Source organism: Uloborus diversus, chromosome 10 (assembly GCF_026930045.1).
Source record: "Uloborus diversus isolate 005 chromosome 10, Udiv.v.3.1, whole genome shotgun sequence".
Taxonomy (NCBI): Eukaryota; Metazoa; Arthropoda; class Arachnida; order Araneae; family Uloboridae; genus Uloborus; species Uloborus diversus.
In genome coordinates this window covers 15,074,224-15,095,721 of record NC_072740.1, presented here as the reverse complement: position 1 = coordinate 15,095,721, position 21,498 = coordinate 15,074,224, and the positions used below count along the sequence as shown (strand labels likewise).

Here is a 21,498-nt window from a genome sequence, read left to right as displayed (position 1 = left end):
GGTGCGGCGCACCCCCTGGCACCCCCGTAAATCCGCCTATGGCCACAGTAGCATTTTCTTTCCCCTGAATGAAGTTTGTTACCATGGAATTGCAGAGAATTAAAATGTTACAAAACGTATCCCACAGCTTAAACTAAAAGTAATGTACATGTAAAGTCAACTGAAGCATCTACAGCATAACTATAGTACTTGCCTGTTATTATACAATAAGGGTCAGATTTTCCCATTCCTAACATTCCAACATCAGCTTTCACCAAATCCCTTCCTTCTGCAATTTGTAGACGCAGAACACCCTGGAAGCACATGATGTTAGATATAAAACAAAAATATGTAACAATGGATGCAAGGGGACAAACTAATGGAAACACATTTTATCTTTCTCATGAGCTTACTTTTAAATGTTTATCAAATTAATTTCTTTTTTCAAGATTTTTTTCTTTTTATTAAAAAAGTTTCCAATAGAAATACTCTAATTAAAATAACTGTGATGATAGTGGGATTTGTACAATTAAAAAAAAGTACAGAAATTTCTCTGGTGACTGAAAGTTAGAGATGGAGTATTAATGCTGCAGCTTGTGTTGAAAAGTTAGAGCCCGCAAATCTGTTTGCACGAAAGTAAGGTTAGCTAAATGAAGCAAAATAGCAATTATGCCTAACATACTTAATAAATTCTAAGCATTAACCCCTTGAGGACCAGAGCACGGAAAACAAAGTGCAGCCACGGGACTGAACGTTCTAAAATGGAACGCCGCCATCGGCCCGAGCATTTACAGCAAGTAAGCCTAACTGAACAAAAATATTCATATAAAATCAGCATCTCAAAATAATGACTTCAAATTTTTAAGTTGCGTAAACAATGTACTATTGATTACTAATTACTAATATAAAGAATATAACATTATTAGAAGGGAGTGACTGATATAAGTAGAATACTAAAACTTTAACTATGCACACAAAATGATATGTGCACATAAACAAAGTTACAGTTAGCCATTGTGAGTGTGGAATCAAAGAAAAAGAAACGGAGCAAAAAAATCTGTTCCTTATGTCATTTTAATTAAACTAGCTTAGGTCAGCGAATTTAAACTAGATAAATTCCCATGTAACAAGCTTCAAAACTGTTTCATAATGCACTCGAAAACATTCCCTTTCACTTACTTCGCTAACCATTTTTATTGCAGTTTTCCAATCTCCAGAACAAAGAGAATAAATAAAGAATAACAATATCAGAAAGGATTCAAAAATAATCATAAACTTCAGTGCCTCTTGAAATCATTATTGTAATCTCCTTGAACGGGAGAATCCCAATAGTCTGGAACACAATACGCAGAAATATTTTAACCTTCCTCCCCTCCCCCATAAATTATTCAGCTAGATGTAGATCTCTTTCAATTACTCGTAACAAAAAAAAAGAAGCAAGATATAAACAATAGCACTTGAGACTTCATAAATCATATGCACAGAGCAGCGATTCACTGTTTACATAAGAAAACCTATCCTATTTGAGAGGCCCAAATAAGAAACTGACGCCTGTACATGAAGGTCAAATACCCTGTGACTCGAACATGATGAAAGTTACAGTCATTTAGCACCATCTATTATCATTTAAATATTCAATTGAATTGTTTCATTTCAAGAAAGCATATTGTTACAAATTCTGTAAATAGTAATTATTGTAGGGACGTAACCTGTAAATAGTTTCCTGTAATGAATATACAACCCCTTTTTCATTCGGCTAAATTATACGACCCCTATTTTCTTTCTTTTCATTGATAACGGTCTACGCATTTCGCGAAGAGGTAAGAATGTTGTGGAAAATTCTTTTCGGTGTATAAAAGCCGTTAGCGATGGATAAACAGAGGAGTTTCGATTCAGATTTCGAACGGAGAGCATTTTGCTCTGTTTATAGCGAGGCATTTCGCTGTGTTGTTTTCGTATTTGGAAGTAAATACGTGTGTAAACGTTGAGTTTACGGTGTTGTGTGATAATTGCTTAATTGCTGATGAATAATTTAGCAGTTGTTGAAGATCTTTCCTGTACATAGTGTAAATAAATTTCCTGTGTTTTTATCAAGAACTGTGTCTTCATTTCAAGAAAGTGGAAGTCGCACCGGAATCCGTTACAATTGGCGCCCAACGTGGGGCTTCTTCTGGACTTTCTTGGAGTAAGTGTGACTTTGGACATTTTTTTCATAAAGACTGTTTGAATTTATAGACTTTGTTTTTATGGTGATTACTCGCGCAATGGATGACCAATTAAAACAACTTCTGGAAGCAATTAATGCTGTGAAAAGCGACCTGACTGAAAATATGGCGGCTAATCAAGAACAATTAAAAAGTGATTTGACTGCAAGTTTTACTGCAAATCAAGAACAATTAAAAAATGACATGGCGGCTAATCAAGAACAATTAAAAAATGAATTGGCGACTAACCAGGAACAGTTAAATAGTGATTTAACTGCTAAAATTACTACAAGTCAAAATGAAATAAAAAGTGACCTAACGTCGATGAAAACCATGATGGAGAATCAACTAACCGCCATGGGAGATAAAGTTGATGCTCTGGAAGAAAGATTTGATACTGTGGAAGAGCGTATCGCCAGTGTGGAAAATAAATTGGAAGAAGAAGACAAGAAATTTACTTCATTTAAGGAAGAAATAATTAAAGACATGGAACGGAGATTGGCGACCGCGGAAAGCAGCTCTGTACAGTTTGGCGCTCCCACATCTGTTGCTCGACCGTCCATTAAACTGGCCACATTTGATGGGAAAAGTTCGTGGCAGGTATACAAGACCCAATTCATGATAGTGGCGGAAGCGAACGGATGGGACTCTGCTACCAAGGCCTGCCATCTTGCAGCATCCCTGAGAGGTGACGCAGCGGACATTCTTCAGACCCTTCCGGACAGCCAGCGCCTGGATTTCGCCGCCCTCACATCTGCGTTGGAGCTTCGCTTCGGTGAGAAGTGCCAGAAAGATTTCAGCCGACTCCAGTTGAAGTCCCGTTTCCAGAAAACCGGGGAGACCCTGCAAGAGCTAGCGGCGGACGTCGAGAGACTATCTCATCTTGCTTTTTGTGACTGTCCTGCGGACGTTCGAGACAACCTGGCACTCAACTACTTCATCGACGGGGTTCGAGATCCGGAAATCCAGAAAGCTCTACGGATGGCGGATGTCAAAGACCTGAATTCTGCTGTTGTGTATGCGATGAGATACGAGGCCGCCCAAGAAGCAACCCGTGTGGATCGCCATCTAATCCGGACTCAGGAAGCTGATGAGTCTGATTCCAGGTCGTCTCACCTCGCTGAACTCGAGAGACAACTCGGTGACTTGGCAAGACATCTGAGCAGCATAACAGCCCAAAAGAAACAAGAGCAGAAGTGCTGGAAATGCGGTAGTGAAGGACACCTGCGAAGGAGTTGTCCGGCTCGCCAAGCTACGCGAGGGAAGGAAATCACCACCACTAAAGCTCTGCAGATTTCCTCTTCTAGTAGTGGCAGTGATGGACTTTTCATTTACGCCCATGTAAATGGGAATCCTTGCAAACTGATTGTCGACACTGGAGCCAATGTGACAATCGTTAGGACAGATGTGGCTTTGAATTTGGATTGAAACTGCTGTGGACATCGCCACGCGTAAGTCTCCAGACTGTGACAGGTGACAAAATCGAGATTGACGGTAAAGTGGACTTGGAAATAGTGTTTGGGAATGCCACCTACCATCATACGGCATTCGTCGCTGATATCACGGACCCCTTCATTCTCGGATTGGACTTTTTGAAGAAATATGACTTCACTCTCGACTTCAAGACTAATGAGCTGCACTCGATGAGAGAAGACATAGCCGTTTTCCCTGCAGAAAGTGATGTAAAATCTGCTCATCAAATAATAGCCCAAACAGATTTAGCGATTCCCTCAAGGTCAGAATCATTAATACCTGGCTCCATTGAAGAAACCAATAGTTTTCGATTTGGACTCATTGAATACCCTAACCTAAGCAATAGCCTAAAAGGAGTGCTGGTAGCATCTACGCTTGTGGACCTTTCTAAGGATGTAATTCCCGTGAGAGTCGCCAACGTGAGTGAAAGGCCAAGGAATATCCGGAAAGGTGAAGTGTTAGCAACTTGTACTCCAGTAAACTGCATCATTAGAAGAATCAATTCCCCCGAGACTGTGTCTTCTGAGTCCTTGACATCGAAGTTAATTGGGAGTGCACCATTAACGAAAGATCAAAGAACTGCTGCGGAACAATTGGTGGACGACTTCAAGCATCTGTTTTCATCTACATCGGAGGATGTGGGTCGGACGAATTTAACGCAGCATAGGATCTACACTGGAGAACACCCCCCTATTAAACAGCATCCAAGACGACTACCGTTCGCTAAGAAGGAAGAGGTTGAAACCCTCCTGAAAGAGATGAAGGAGAATGATGTAATCGAACCTTCATCCAGTCCTTGGGCCTCTCCCATCGTCTTGGTCCGAAAGAAAGATGGCTCCACCAGATTTTGTGTCGATTACCGACGGCTGAATGAAATCACCAAGAAAGACAGTTACCCTCTTCCACGGATAGACGACACCTTGGACACTCTTTCCGGACACAAGTGGTTTTCGACCCTGGACTTGAAGAGCGGCTACTGGCAGGTTGAAATACACCCTGACGACCGAGAGAAGACAGCGTTTACAACTGGACAAGGCTTGTGGCAGTTTAAAGTTATGCCCTTCGGCCTCTGCAATGCACCAGCTACGTTCGAGCGTCTTATGGAGACAGTGTTAAGAGGACTTTCCTACGAATCCTGTCTGGTCTATTTAGACGATATCATCATCGTGGGACGCAGTTTCGAAGAACATCTGGCAAATCTTAGGAAGGTGCTGCAAAAGCTTAAGGAAGCCAATCTGAAGTTAAGCCCGTCCAAATGTAATTTGTTCCGCCGGGAAGTGAACTACCTTGGTCACATCATCTCTTCTGAGGGTGTGCAAACCGATCCAGAGAAGGTATCTGCGGTCAGGAGTTGGAGTCGTCCCGAAAACATCCATCAGTTGCGAAGTTTCCTGGGGCTCTGCACGTACTACAGGAAGTTTGTGAAGGGTTTTTCCAACATTGCACGACCTTTGCATAAGCTGACGGAGAGCAAGCAAAAGTTTGAATGGTCCAAAGAATGCGAAGATGCATTTCTACGACTGAAGGAGGCTTTAACATCAACGCCTATCCTCGCCTATCCTCAGCCTGAAAAATCCTTCATCCTGGACACTGATGCGAGCAACGAGGGAATTGGAGCTGTTTTATCCCAAGAAATTGACGGAAATGAACATGTCATCGCTTACTGGAGCAAATGCTTATCAAAGTCGGAGCGAAATTACTGCGTCACCAGAAAGGAGTTACTGGCCATAGTGAAAGCTGTAGAACACTTCCATCATTACCTCTACGGCCGAAAATTTCTGCTTCGGACAGATCATGCCTCGTTAACTTGGCTTTTGAACTTCAAGAATCCAGAAGGCCAGATAGCCAGATGGATACAGCGGCTCCAGGAATATGACATGGAGATCAAGCATCGAAAAGGGTTATCTCACGGTAATGCTGACGCTTTATCAAGGAGACCCTGTCCTGAGAACTGCCACTATTGTTCCCGAATTGAGAAACAGTATGGAACGACTAGCCCTACCGCCTATCAGGTGACAGTGACTCCAACATCTTCAGAACCTGATCCATGTAGTGACGACCAAGTTCGAAAAGATCAACTTGAAGACCCCGACATAAAACCAATTTTGGAGTTCATGGAGAGTGACAGTCGGCGACCTAGCTGGCAGGACGTTTCCATCTTTAGTCCTGCAACAAAAAGATACTGGGCTTTATGGAACTCACTCCATTTACGGAACGGCGTGCTACACCGGAAATGGGAATCTGACGACGGCAAGACATCTAGGTGGCAGTTACTACTTCCTCGATCCAGGATTTCAGATGTTCTGAAAGAAATACATAGTAGTGCGACTGGAGGACATTTTGGTGTCTTGAAAACTCTCAATAAAGTTCGGGAGCGCTTCTTCTGGAGCAAGGCGAAGGATGACGTGGAGAAGTGGTGCCATTCTTGTGACGCCTGTGCTGCTCGTAAAGGACCGAAGAAGAGAAGCAGAGGAAAGCTACATCTGTACAACATTGGAGCTCCTTTCGAACGAATTGGGATCGACATCCTGGGTCCTCTACCAAGAACTGCTGATGGGAACAAATACATTCTTGTTTCCATCGACTACTTCACCAAATGGCCGGAAGCATATCCCATTCCAGATCAAGAGGCTACTACCGTAGCAGAGACTCTAGTCCAACATTGGATCTCGAGATACGGAACACCTTTGCAGATTCATTCCGATCAAGGGAGGAATTTCATCTCTGCTGTGTTTAAGGGCCTATGTCAAATTTTCGGAATTGAGAAAACTAGGACAACACCACTACACCCACAATCGGACGGCATGGTGGAGAGATTTAACCGCACAATCTTGAATAATCTCTCACTTATGGTATCCAGAAATCAACAGGATTGGGACAAGAAGCTACCTTTGTTCCTGCTGGCCTACCGCAGTGCTGTCCACGAGACTACCGGATTTGCCCCATCTCAGATGCTCTTCGGACGAGAGCTTCGGCTACCTTGTGATCTCGTCTTCGGTCGTCCTCCGGATGCGCCTTCATCGCCTGAGGAGTACATCCAGGATCTCCAGGCCCGGTTGGAAGACGTTCATCACTTCGCACGAGAGCGAATCAACATCGCAGCGGAGAAGATGAAGACCCGATACGACACAAGGTCTACTGGACATGAATTCAACGAAGGCGACAAGGTTTGGTTATGGAATCCCATCCGACGGAAAGGTCTTTCACCCAAATTGCAGTCGCATTGGGATGGACCCTACAAAGTCGTTAACCGACTAAATGACGTCGTAGTGAGGATCCAAAAATCACCTAATGCAAAACCTAGGGTTGTACATTATGATCGGTTAGCCCCATACTATGGCCATAGTTCATGAGTATTACGTAAACAACCATGGTTGATAACATAAAAGTTGCAGATAATTTTTGCTTTTAATGTTTAGTAATATTTCTTGTTATTATTGTGTTTTCTGTATCTGTTAGTTATTAATTAATGTGTATATTTGTAAACTTGTGATAGAAGTTTGGCACCCTTTCTGGGGATTGTACTGCCCGGGACGTGCAGTCCTTAGGAAGGGGGCAATGTTACAAATTCTGTAAATAGTAATTATTGTAGGGACGTAACCTGTAAATAGTTTCCCGTAATGAATATACAACCCCTTTTTCATTCGGCTAAATTATACGACCCCTATTTTCTTTCTTTTCATTGATAACGGTCTACTACTTTACAGAAGCGTGTGGAATATTTGAGAAATTTCTTTTCGGTGTATTTAAGCCGTTAGCGATGGATAAACAGTTGAGTTTCGATTCAGATTTCGAACGGAGAGCATTTTACTCTGTTTATAGCGAGGCATTTCGCTGTGTTGTTTTCGTATTTGGAAGTAAATACGTGTGTAAACGTTGAGTTTACGGTGTTGTGTGATAATTGCTTAATTGCTGATGAATAATTTAGCAGTTGTTGAAGATCTTTCCTGTACATAGTGTAAATAAATTTCCTGTGTTTTTATCAAGAACTGTGTCTTCATTTCAAGAAAGTGGAAGTCGCACCGGAATCCGTTACAATATATGTGAATCTGGGACATCAGCGTTGATCAGAGCGCGTAGCAGGGAAGTGCCACTGGGCTGATAAGAGAGGAATCGTTGTGTAGCACCTGTGAGATGCTGGGTGCAAACCGGTTAATTGAGACAATCTATGATGCTTGAACTGAAGGCTTTTGACAGAAATTGAAAGGGCTTTTCTGATTCATCAGAAAAATCTTTAACGGGCTCAGAAACAATCTCAAAAAAGAAATCCTGTCATCTTTAAAATAACTTTTAATTGTACCCTTGACACAGTCACATAGGTTAACTTTGAATCAATTCATAGTTTTTAATACATTCAACTTTAAAAGAAACTGCAGAAGGCTAAATGCTGCAATTTGCTGGCAAGGTGATGCTATTTATTTTCTACTTTTTATCTCAATCAATAAATTAGTAACATAGTCACTAGGGTGGAGTAAAAATCACAAAGTTCAAAGAGCCAGAGCAGCCCGGAGTGGAAAAGTTGTGCACCTGTACCAATAAGAAAAATCTAAAGTTTTAGCACAACCAGATTTAACTTTTACCTCTGACGGCTCGTTGAAAATTCGTACGAAAGCCTCTTTTGCCTCTAACAATCGGATATAAACAAGTAACGTCTTTGAGAAAAATGTATTTTTGTTAATTGCTCTAATTCCATTTTAGTAGACAGCTTAGATGTTGTATTATTGAAACACAATTACTATCTGTCCCTTAATAAATATTAACACCACCCTTCAATTAGTTTCATTTGCACCATTTCTCAACTTTTTTCAAGTAGTGACCCGCTTAAAGACATGAAGTTCATATGAATAATCTTGCAATTCTGCATGGTGCAATATTTTGTGTCTGATCGTTGGAAGCTAAAGTCAGTCAAATATTTCATTCCTTTCTTACGTATGCAATATTAGACTGATGAGATTCTTTAACTTTTTCAATTCTCTAACCTTTTAGCACCCAGCTGTTTTGGCTCATTGAGTTTTATATAGTACAAAAATGATAAGCAAAATGTAACTTTTGAGCAATTCCATGTCAGATCAATCACCTTCTTGACCAGACCATTTTTGATTTCAACAAAATTTGGCAAGAAGGACACATATGACAAAATAAGTAATCCTGCCATTTTTTACATTTCAATTTCAAAAATTGTTTAAAACATAGGCCAATAAAAAACTCAAAATTTAAGGAAAAAATTAGAAGTGTTCTTACAAATGACTGTAATTTCTCTCTTAATTATAGTAGGAAAGAAAATACTAATTCAGAGGAAAATGTTTAATAAAATCATAGATAATGCAAATACAAAGTTGCAAATTGGTGTTATTTTCGTGTAGAAAGTTTCATAAACTAATAACAAATAGTTTGTCAGCTCAAAGACATCATTCTGTTGCAAAATTTTCTTATAGCATACAAATATTTTAATTCTTTGTTTTATTGAAAAAAACATGCTCTTTGTTGGAGATTCAAGTTCTACAATGTCTTGCGCTTGCTCGTACTTTCTATGAGCTTATCTATTGTCAGTTCCTGATTGTGGAAGTGCAGTAGTTCAATATTTTTGCATGGTAAGATCAACAGCTTTTTCTATCACATTCAGGGCCGGGCCGTCCCTATTCTGCTCTTTTCCGCTAGTTCTCGCAAAACCAGTTAACCATTCGTCATTGTTGAGTCACGTGACTTAGGATCTTTGCCTCACCTTTTTAGACCAATGATTGGACTTTCTTCCTTCATTAACCAGTTCCTACTCTAAAGTAAAAACAGACACTATATTCTAAAATGAAAAATGTATTGTTTTCCTTTTGATAAATTGAATGCCAAACGTATTTTTTTTCGTATTACATTTGCCTTTTTACCTCACACCAGGAGTTAACTATATTTTGCTTAAAAATTACTGCATAAAGGCGCTTTAAAGACACTTGCACGATGGCGCAGATCAGTCTTGGCGTGGGCCTGATCACATGAGAAATTTCATCAATCTCTGGCACTGACTCTTCCTGAGTTTCAGTCCCCCCCAAAAAAAGAAAGAAAAAAAAGAAAGAGCAAAGCATAAAAAAACTTACTGCTGGTGGTGAAAATTTAAGTGATTTTAGAGGTATATCCTGAATTAGTTGCACTGGAAATTTGTTTGGCAAAACCATCATAGCAGCAACTTGCTCGTTGACAGCTTTTCTTAAAATGTCTCTGAAAGGGTAGAAAAATATATTAATATTTGATATTTCAATGTGAGACAAATGCATTCACAACATTGAATTCTCATGCAGTAAGCAACTGCAAAATAATTTCATATAAAAAATAAGCTACATTATTAAATGCTGCCTTTATGTTCTCCTTCAAGGGGACAAATTTAGTATATGATCCTTTTAGCTATGTTTAATGTACATTTTTACTTGAATCAGAAATTACTCAGTACTTTTACTGTAAAGCACTCTACTAAAGTTGTATGCTAATACTCTTAAACACTAAGAAAAATAGGCTTAAATAAAACTTGTTTTTGATTGACAAAGCATGAAAGAAATTTCAAAGTAAGGAAAAGGTTAAAACTTGCTCATTTTCCTACGCACTAGAAAATATATTTCTTTTCTCTGTAGTTTAATCTTTTAAATTATTAAAATCAAAAATCTTATTTTAAGCTTTATTTAGATAGGCATAGTTGCTTTGGTCCATATAATAGCCATTTTTGTTTGAAAATATACTCAAAGTATAACTAAATGAGTCCAATTTGCTTACATCAAATGTTTTAAATGGAAAAAACACATGGAACTGAATTGACTACTCCAACATTTAGATGTTGAGAATGAAACATTTCATAATATGTATTGTCATATGTATTGTATAAAAATGCAACGCCACATACTGCAGCTTTAAAGTGAGAAAATTTTTAGAAATTTCTTTGGACACCTCTGAAACATCTCTGTAGAGTCCAGATGTTATTGCCTTGTGACTGCCATTTACTTGGAACATTCAAAAATGATTAAAGAGGACAAAATTTTGATGATGACGCAATTGTATAGAGGAGTTCTTGAACAATTCGATCTTTACAAGTCCCCCTTCTTTCTATCACGATGGCATCAAAAACGTGTCAATCTGATAGTAAAAATGTGTATCAGAGGAAGGAGACTGTAGAAAAAGTATGGCATATGTAGAATTTTTTTGTTTGATACAAACAATTTTTCAAAAGAAATTCCGACTTATATTTGATTTACCCTCGTAATACACATACATACATGTATGTATTAAAAACTTCAAAACTTACAGTGAAACTCTGGTAATTCGGCATGCGGATAATTTAACAACTTGGCAAGTCAACATTAATATTTCTAATGGTTGGCCCAGTGTTAGTTTCAATGGGCAAAATACTCTCTGACTTGACACAGACTTCCATAAACCACTAAAAGTTGACCTTTATTTGTTGTTCTGGTCGATTTATTTCTTAGGATATTATTTTCACCTTGAGCATTTCTGAGAATTTCACATGGAGGTTTCTGGATAAGCCAACCTTCTTCAATAAAGAGCACTTTAAAGGATTCTTTCTTTAACACTGGGGAGTCAGCCTCTACACCCCGCTTCTTTTGGACAATAATAAAGGGGTAGGAGGCAAAAAGCTCCCACGGAAATTCTTTAAAACTCCTTCAGTCAGAATTATGAAATATTGGACTGAAAATGTTGGTATTTGGTACACAGTGTATTATTGTAGAGGGTATCTTATAAACAAATTTTTGAGTTTGTAGGAGAAAAATTAAAAGAGTTATGGCACGTCCAATATTCCAGACTTATATTTTTGAAATCAATATTTCATATACAAAAACGATAAAATACCGAACAAACTTCATTATAAAATGTTCTACAAACAATTATAAAACCTAATATAAGCGTTTGAAATGATTAATTAAAAATTATATATTTTTTTTAAAAATCAGTAAAAAAAACCTCGCTTTTCAGATGAAAATCCATGGTTGGAAAAATGAGCCACTCTCTATCTCTTAATCTTTATGTCAGTGTTGTCAATCCCAAAACGAAAAATTATTTCAGATTATAATAAGTAGAATGTCAAAAAAATCAAATAATTAAATCAATTATTAAATGATTAGCAGCTGTTTAAAATGTATGTCCGGTATACCGGACACCAGGTCTGAAGGGGTTCAAGAAAGAAGGCATCACGTGACAGGTATTCCGAGCGAGTATAAGCTTTTTAATAGACCTGACAGACAAGTAGCTCTTGTCTTCTTTCAAAAGTGAATTTTTTCCAATTATAAAGTATTACAATTTGATACTAGTAGTTATTTTGTTTTGTAACTTTTCCAAACTAAAGTTCTTTTACTGAAATTAGTATGAAGCTTTCACTGTATATTAACTAAGTCAACTTTTAACTAAGTATTTCTTCGAACAGTATCTTAAGTTTAACTGCTTTATATAATTTTCCATCAGGGCAATTATGAATTTGTTTTTCCCAGTTGTCACAACTCTAGCAAACAAAATGTTTGCATTTGAAAATATATTCCATTGTATTTATTCACCTTAATGATATTAATGCATTATTAAAAGCAAACGCAGTAGCAGAGTGTAGTTGCTCACTGTTCAGACAGTTCCATACAAAAAGAAAAAAAGAAGAGAGAGAAATCAATATTAAGTGAAAAGAGATAGCTTTTCCTCAAGGAAAATTCCTCAATAAAATATAAAAAGAAAAAAAAATTGCACTGTAAGTTTGCTAAATAGGAAGTTGGATTATTTTACTACATAAATTTATTAAAAGAAGTATCAAACTCACCCTAAGCCTGGCATATCCAACACATTAGCAACATTTGTCAAGTTGAAATCAATGCGCTAAATTGTAAAAATGAATAATAAATGTTTTTAACAGTAACAGTTGTTAAATATTAAAATTTTACACTACAGTTTGAATATTTAAGGCAAAACATTAAAAACTTTGAAATATTTAAAACTGAGTTTTGTATTCTCATCATTAAACATTTTAGCTCTCTACTAACAATTCTGTTAGTAGAGAGTAGTAGTTTCAGCTCTCTACTAACTGTTAATTCTGTTAACTGTTTCACTCTTTATTAAATGAAAATTAAAATAATCTCTTAAATAGAGACTTTAGGGAGACTTCATTTTTTCCTCGCCACCATAAAAGTTCAAATATGAAAAAACCTATGCCAGAAAAATGACTGAGAAGAAATTTCCTATTGGGGAAATATTTTGGTTAACCCTTTTTTTTTTCTAAATGCGCTTAAAATTGTATGTAAACAATGAAAAAACAACATTCCATATGCTGAATGCATTGATTACTGATTCATTCAAAGAATGAATAAATAGGGTAAAAACAATTCCATGAAATTACAGATGGGAATTATATACAGTAGGGTGTATCACAAAAAACGTTTTTTGGAAATTCAAAATTTTAAGTTGATAAAAAGTTGTCTCTATGCTCACATATTAACCCCAAAAAATATTTTTGAAATTGAAAAATATTTAGATCTCCTGGACTGAGCTTTAAATCTCAAGTTTTTGGAATAAAATGTAGATTTTTTTATTTGTTATGAAGTATGAATATAGTCTAAACGATGTTTTTAAATTTCAAAAATGTTAAGTATAGAAAGGCACCTGACGTTATAAAATAACTTATTTTTTGTCATTTACTATAATTCTCTCCAGTTTTGCATAATATAGACGAACAGGCGAACGACATTCTCAGAAAATTTTAGACTCTGCAGAAAATATTTTAAACTACTAACGTTAATTTTAAAAAAAGGGGGGAAATTCAAAAAATCCCAGTTTATTTCTGTTTTTTACAAATATTTTCCTGTCTGCCATTCTTGCCATGTCTTCTTTGCTTTTTCCTAGTGCAAAATTAATCTAAAAAATAATTATTTCTTCTTTAAATCGTGATTATAGTATGCTAATTACTTAAAGACAAAGATTCAAGACAAAAAAGCAAATGGAGACTAATTCTACAATGACTGTGAGGTTGTATATTTTACACAGCTTGAATCATGCAAGAAGAAAATTAAAGCTATATGAAATAAACAACTTTACAGAGAGAAAAAAAAGCACAGATAATCCACAGTAGCGTATAATCTGCACCTCATTAATTTTACTTTTGTAACAAAATACATACGAAAATACAGTATTTATTTTTGCGGAAATACTTAATTTAAAATGAGTAGCTGTTTTTGTAAATTTGTTTACAAAATCAAACATCTTGACAAAATTTTCAAGCTAAAAGTAAGTAGCTTATGTTTTATATCTGTCGGCAACCTCAGTAGTTTCAGATTACATGAACTTTTTCACTACTAAATGAAAATAATGATAATAATCATGTGATTGATATTGGGCAAAAAATAATGGTTAAGGCTGTTTTCTTCAGTTGTTGAAAATAAGCATAAACTATATGTTATTGAAAAAAAAATTAAATGATTTTAAAGCACTTTTTTTGTCTTTTCAATATAAATTTAATTTTTTATTCAAAAGTGAACTAAGCAAAATTATCAGGGGTCTTTCCAGGATTTTTCACAGGGTCCATTTTTTGTGTTTTGTTTTGTAAAAACGAAAGTTTAGAATCTTGAGATGGTGGAAACTGCATCATTGACACTTAAAGTTGAGTGTTTTCCCTCTTTTCTGTTGAGAATATCATTCTTGAGTGTTTTTATAGTATTCAGGGAGGGGGGGAGGGCATCGCTCAGTGGGAGAAGGACACCCCTCAAGCATCAATATTCATCTACCATTCTCCATCATGTAAAATTATATTAGCAATGTTATTTGTATAGTATTTAAAATAACTGTAAGAAAAAAAAATCAGGCAGGGGTTCAGCATTTAACTTTTTAACCCAAGACACTGTTTAAGAGCACGGAGTTTAAAACTTATAAACTCCTTGATTTTTACAAAAATAAAAAAAAAATATTTTATTTGTTTACCTCTTAACAAAGTGTACTAAACATCGAAAATTCGAAAAATCCAATTATCATAGCGGATGCAAAGAGATTGCAATCCTGAAAGCCAAGGCATCAAAAGTATAAAAACAGCTTGTAAAAGAAATATTTTTCATAAAATTATTTTAGAAGTGCGTTTTAGATTCCTATGAAAAAACATATCATTAATACCATTATAATTCACATGAATATCAGGGGCTGGGATGTTTCTTTTGTCTGAAGAAGATTGTGTTAAGTGGAGAGGGTAGGGTATAAATAAATTTGATTCCAGGCAACATGGAAGCTATATTCCTGGAGAAGGGACATGGATGCTATGCCCGGGTGGGGGGTACATGCTTGCAAAGGCCGGTGGACCAGACAGGGAGCCACCACCCAAGATTAAGAAGATGTTGGCAGAGGCCATTCAAACAGAGGAATTTGCATTATAAACATAGAAAAATTAAAGGCCAAATGAAAACCATAAGAAATTGTAATTGCTCAAAAAAAAAAAAAAAGAAAAAGAAAGAAAGAAGTTTCTCCAATTGATGAATTAAGCAAACTTGATTGAAAATTTGATTATTACGTATCAACATTACAATCAATGAAAAAATTATTTTTTTCCTTTTATAATGAAACAATATTCAAAAAAAGGCAAAATACTAACCGGTCGATTTAAAAAGAATACAGTTACTCCACCAACAAGAGGAATGATTTTGACTAAAGGTTTCATCACCACTCGCATTGTACCATAAATCTAGGGAAGAATTTTTTTTTTTTTAATTTTTCAATCATTCAAAGAAAAACTGTATGCAAGTATTTATTTATTAAATAAGGTTTTTTTTTTTTTTACACGGCTCAGCATTATTTACCTGCAGATCTTTTATTCCAGCTCTAAATTTTTTAACACCAACTTGAAAGTTACAATCACCAGAGTACCTAGAAAAATGATATCTTATTTTAGGCAAAATCAATTTTTTTAAAAGTTTAAAATTTTTTTCCTAAAAATTTAAGTAGAGAATTTATGGGTACATACTACAGAAAAAACCATAAATTTAAAAGTATAGTGCCCACCGCTTATTAAAATCACTCATTCTGAGGACATTTGGTTTTACAAAGCAGCTGATTTTATAAACCGGCATACTTACATTTTAAAAATAAGAAAGGCTTTGCAGTTTCAATATTCTAAAAACAAAATCAATTACTTCATTTATTTTTGTTTTAAGTATTTCAAATACAGTTGCCATTTTAACTAAACATGAGGAACATTTTTTATATTAGCACAAGGGTTTTAAAATATTAATGCATTGTTTCAATATCGTTTGAGAGTTAACGAAGTGCTTTGTAACGTTCAACATTATATTTTCCTCTTTGCTCTAGTGTATCATACATCAACAAGCCCTTTTCTGACATCTATTGAATACACAAATTTGGCACTGAGATTTCCTCATCTTCTGAGACTTCTTCTCCTTCACTTCTTGGTGCTTATTTATCAATTGTTTACGTATCATATCAAAAAACTTGATTTTATAAAATGGCCTTAGTGATTTTACTAAAGGATGGATTTAACATGTTTTTGTATTGCAATGATTCTGTTCTTCCAGATTTGATTTTGAAAAGTGGTTCATTTTATAATCCAGTGATTTTATTAGTGGCGGGTACCGTATGTTTAAAGTAAGGATATCACAAATAGCGATTTGGAAGAAAGCTGAATATTCAGTCAATATGTTTTTCAGATCACAAATAAAATAGTCGGCACCCAAATACACAAATTTCTTCAAATACATTGTATACGAAAAACAAAATTTAGTTAAAGTTTATTATAATATTATTGTAAATAAGTGTAATAAATCAATAGAGAATTGTAAATATGAGTATTAAAATAGCTTTCAACTTTTAAAACCGTTGAAATGTTTAGAAGATGCAAAAGGATTAAAAGCTCAAGCACTGCATGCAATTTTTGGCAAAGCAATTGCCTGCAATGCACAATTTTTTTGGAAAGAAACAGAAAAAAATCATTGAGGTTTTTTTGACAGAAAATGAATGTATGCATATAGTATAAGTTATCTCTTACAATTTCAGCGATGGGAGGTGACTGGGGAGTGGGGGGGGGGGGGGGGGGGGGGCAGATTAAATATATTAAAAATAATATATACAGTACAGAACCTTTTATCTGGGATATAAAAAACTGCAAAATTCGGCTTGACTTAACCACCATTTTAAAAAAATGCCCAATTTCAGCACTTTTCAAAAAACTGAGCATTTTTCAACTATGAATGCTGCATATACTTGCATATTTCCTTACATGCAGGGCACAATTTCCAAAAAAATAAATATCCTAAACGAAATTTGGAAAAGACACCCAAAAATCTTACATTTTATTTACGTTATTCTAATTGAACACTAAAGAAATAAATACTGACACATTCTAATGCATGTTTTTTTATTAAATGGCAACAAATGGACATTCAGAGAATAAGAGATTACTCAAAAAGAGCGGAAAAAGCTGAATACCAGATACACGAATTTTCCGGATAGTTGATATTGAAATGTAGAGATCTTAGGAAATCAAATTTTAATTGATATTAACTCAATGCCAAAGCAACAATTAACAAATATGGTAATCGTGAAACAAAAAAATTTATAAAAAGATCTCCAAAAAGGACTACTTTCATATACTATAGTTGGGCAAACCTAACCTGGCAGCGGCGTAAAGCTGTGATTAGGATCTGAGTAGCGGCACAGTTTGCATTTTGTTTTCAATAGTTTGCATTGCAATTAACATTCGATGCCGTTGTCGGGAACTTAGGCACTCAAAAAGTCTTGTGTGCTTCCATCTTGGGAGTGACCAAATATGGCGGATATGCCCAAAATTAAGAAATAATTTTCTGAATTTGTCGCAAGAAAACAATTAAAAAACAATAAATCTTCATGCAACTACAGTTCAGTTTAAACTTTTTTATCATATTTGCGTCCAAGGCAATGAGGATAAGATTAAGTTTTAAGAACAAAAGTTCATCTCTCAAGAAAATTATTTAAAATAATAACAATAATAAAACAATTTTTCAGCAAATTTTGTGTTATTTTCATTAATTTGCAATTAAATAAAACATCAAATTCTGCTTTGTTTTTGGAAACTCAGGCATTTAGGATTGTATTTACTTCCATCTTGTGAATGACCAAAGATGGCGACTACATTTCACACGCAGCTGAAAAGAATTTCTGATAAAAAGTAAAAAGATGCTTTTCCCCGAACGACCTTCCCATCTTTAGGTTGTGCTTCTGAAGCAAGAAATTGTCTTTTTCCCCGTTGAGTTTTTGCATAATTCCTGTTTACCCAAGGAATTTTTTCCTTGGTAACTATTCAGGGTCAAAAATGGCGGCTGTGGAAGTTTTTTGGGACGCCACTTCTTATTTATTGCCAGCGTCATTTTGCCTCAAAATTTTTCGTTTTTTAAAGAAACATTGATAAAAATGATGATTAAATCGCATACAACAAAATTCTTTGGGATTTTTTTTTTTTGGGGGGGGGGGGGCACATTAGGAAAATTACTTGACTTTTCCCTGACATTTTTGACAGTATCATTTTCCCTGACAATTTCAGGTTTTCCCCTAGTGTACGAACCCTGAAGTTATGTATTTTACATTCCATAAAAATAGTTCAAAAAAGGTTGATTTTTGGCACTTTTGGACTTTTTAAGGGCGATTTGGGAATCTAAAGATATTATCCTAGGAAGCGAAAATTTTATTGGTACCCTATTGATGCTAAAAGACAACTTTTGAGACCCCAGGCGTTTTGAAATTTGAAAATTTAATTTTTTTTACTCCACATTATTCCTTATCGTGCATTGTAGCAACTGCCACTTTGCGCATAGTAGTTCAAATAGCCAATGAGATCAAGAATGAATTTTTTGATATTCAAATTAGTTTTTATGTTTTAGACTGTTATCCTTATTTAGATGTTATTCATTAAATGTTGTTATCATTGGTATAGCATCTAATCTCATTCAAACTTACTCTGCAGTATCAATATAGGAAAGAAAAACTAAGGAATTAAAATTAGTTGAAAGTCCCCTCATCACATATCTGAACTCTTTTTGAGTATTAATCTTCGACACGTATTTAATGGAATGTATACTATTGTGGTTCGTTGTTTGCGCCAGAAGATTTCAACAGTCAAGGTTGCCAAAAAAAATTTATTTTTCATAACTTTGAATGATTTTCTACCATTATACCAAGAGTTCACTATAAGTTTTTAAACCTGGTATAATTTCGTAAAACACAAAACATTGTTAGTGCTATAGTATATTAGAGCTATTGTACTCTTGGAACAAAAAGTACTGTCTTACGCAGTAGCGTTTCTAGCACGGGTGCCACCCGGGGTGATTCTTTGCGGAGTCAACCTTACGAAAGATGCTCATGAAAGATTTATAGTGGTGTGTAACATTAGGAGAGAATTCCAATAATCAATAATGAACATTTATTTAAATACAAACAAGAATACAGATGACTTACAACTGGAAAAATGACTAAAGTTAAAAAATTTACCTGAATATGGAAATAAGTAAAAAAAAAAATACATCCCCATATACTAGCAGCGTCACATTAGTCGACTTTTTTATACAATAAATTATATTAAAGGCATCTGTTTAGTGAACCTGTATATAGAATGTACAACACTTAAAGCACTAGAGTACTGCAGGTACTAGGTTATGTTCATGTAAATTCCTTTTCCGATATCACATTGCAACATGAGGAGGCAACAATTTGATGACATAATAACCTTTTTAATGAGTATTCACTATATAATACACATACTGCAAGGCACGAACAGTAAAAGCTTTTGAATATTAGTTGCAAACATCTTGAAATGAAAAGAAAATACCCAAGTTTTTACCACATTATGTGTGTTGTGCATCAACTAACTTACCGGATTTCTAAATCCATTATGATTTCATTTCTTGAGACATTTTCTTGATAAACTTTAACCCCACCAATTCTAGGAGGCTAAAAATATACAAATTAAAAAATTAATAATTGAACAAGGTTCTTCATAAATATTCACACCAAAAAAAGAGCATTTTTAGTCCCAGTAATTAAAAATTTATGAAAAATTCAGTTGCACAGTAGACCCTTATTTTATGCGGATTTGATTTTGAAGCTCTTTTTGTTTGTTTTACACTGAGAAGTTTTGATTTCCCACAGAAGCAGCATTCCAAACAGAAAAGTTTATCTTCTCCTTCAAAATACAAACTTTAGGGATAACAATTAACAGTATTTTGGAGTGCTAATAAGTGAGCTTTGATCATTGGAGACATTTTTTGTGATTAGTACCAGAACTCTATGCATAAAAATGTGAGCTGATGGAAACAATCTCATCTGCTTGCATTTAAAAAAGGATTCCTCGAAACTTCAAAATACGTGTTTTGGTGATGTATTTTAAGATAAACTTTGTTCATCAATAAATTTTCCGTCAAGACTTTAAAAAATTGCATTTTTAGCAAGTTTTGAGAAAAGTGGAGGTCTTGGTTTGCTAATGATACTTCAACACACACAGAACCTTCTTAAGCGAAACCAACATCGGTAGTGAAGAATTTATATTCCTTCTTTACGAAACAAACAAGCATAACTTTAATCACAGAACTATGTTCCGCTGACTGCGCGAACCAAATGTATAACTGCCGTGCTAAGCACAAACTTGGAATCTGCTGTTGAGCTCAAACTGAGATATTGCATTTTAAATTTTGGCTCATCCATATATTTGATTCCGATTTTTTTTTTCAGAATGTTTTTGAAAAACAATTCTTGATCAAATGACCCGAAAACATTTTATTTATAAAGTAAAATACGAAACAGAAAACAACTTAGTTACAATAACTTAATTTTGTTCAAAAGTGCAGGTATGACTACTTGTACGACTGTGCTTAGCACGGCCGTATAGTTAACTGAAAGTTTAGTTTAAGTTTTGTTTCAGCTTTAGAAACCATTACGCAGTTTTGGTTTGAGGTTTGTTTCTGTTGGAAAGATAAAGAAAAACAAATTTAGCTTTGATTTGGACTTAGACTGGACTGGAAAAATCAAAAACTCAATAGCTTTGATTTACAGCCAGTAAAGTTACATCGGAATGAAAGGAAATCATACTTATTTTTCTTTCAAACAATATCAATCATGTTTGAAAGTCAATGATTAATATTATTATTTCCAGTTTCAAAAGCAATCTAAAATAGAAAATGCAATTGTTATGATTAGACACACCTTACTCAATTTTTTGGTTGAAAGACAATTTGACAAATTTCTGGTGTTTGACCAAGAAAGTTCTCAGTTTTAAAACAAAAAGGCTATTTTTTTTTTCTAATTAAACTTACTTTTATTTGTATTACTGTCAAGCAGAAAAAGAAGATGTGTGGATTGCATATATTTTTTAGTGCTTAACCCTTTATATGCTCCAAGAAAAGCAGAGCTATTAAGAAACCCTATTTTTATTCATAAAAAAATCATTCATTTTTTCAATTTTTGCAGATTAAAAACCGAAAAAAAAAGAAACTTTTTTTCCACCACTTCAAAATTTCCAGAAATTTTTTTTATCTCTGGTCTGGTATCTTAATCTAAATCTGAAAGACCCCTGGAGATAGGGTTACAGACATACACACAGGTTTTAATAATATAGATTTGAGCTATACTATTGTACAGTTGTTTTAGACAATAGTATTGTGTAAAAATTATATACAAATATAAATATAGTAATAATTAATACAGTACTTTATTAACTGTTATATAAAAAAGTTTTTCATAGAAATGACAAATTTCTGAAAAGGTAATCACAATAAAAGTTTTGTGATGTCTTTACCATGTCTCCAAGAATAATTTTCTCAAATCTAAAGCTTTGAAGGTATGAAGGCAAACTTTCTCTAAT

General features: G+C 34.9%; 1 protein-coding gene across 1 annotated transcript in view; it reads right to left on the bottom strand.

The window, feature by feature from the left end:
• Window positions 1–21,498, bottom strand: part of LOC129231669 (extended synaptotagmin-2-like) — a 139,196-nt gene that overhangs the window by 81,120 nt on the left and 36,578 nt on the right. The window contains exons 10-16 of the mRNA XM_054866032.1: window positions 21,433–21,493; window positions 19,516–19,592; window positions 15,458–15,524; window positions 15,253–15,342; window positions 12,448–12,503; window positions 9,743–9,863; window positions 194–293 (exon numbers count right to left, since the gene is read on the bottom strand). Of these exons, the coding sequence (XP_054722007.1) occupies window positions 194–293; window positions 9,743–9,863; window positions 12,448–12,503; window positions 15,253–15,342; window positions 15,458–15,524; window positions 19,516–19,592; window positions 21,433–21,493 (572 nt within the window). The remainder of the gene's footprint in view (window positions 1–193; window positions 294–9,742; window positions 9,864–12,447; window positions 12,504–15,252; window positions 15,343–15,457; window positions 15,525–19,515; window positions 19,593–21,432; window positions 21,494–21,498) is intronic.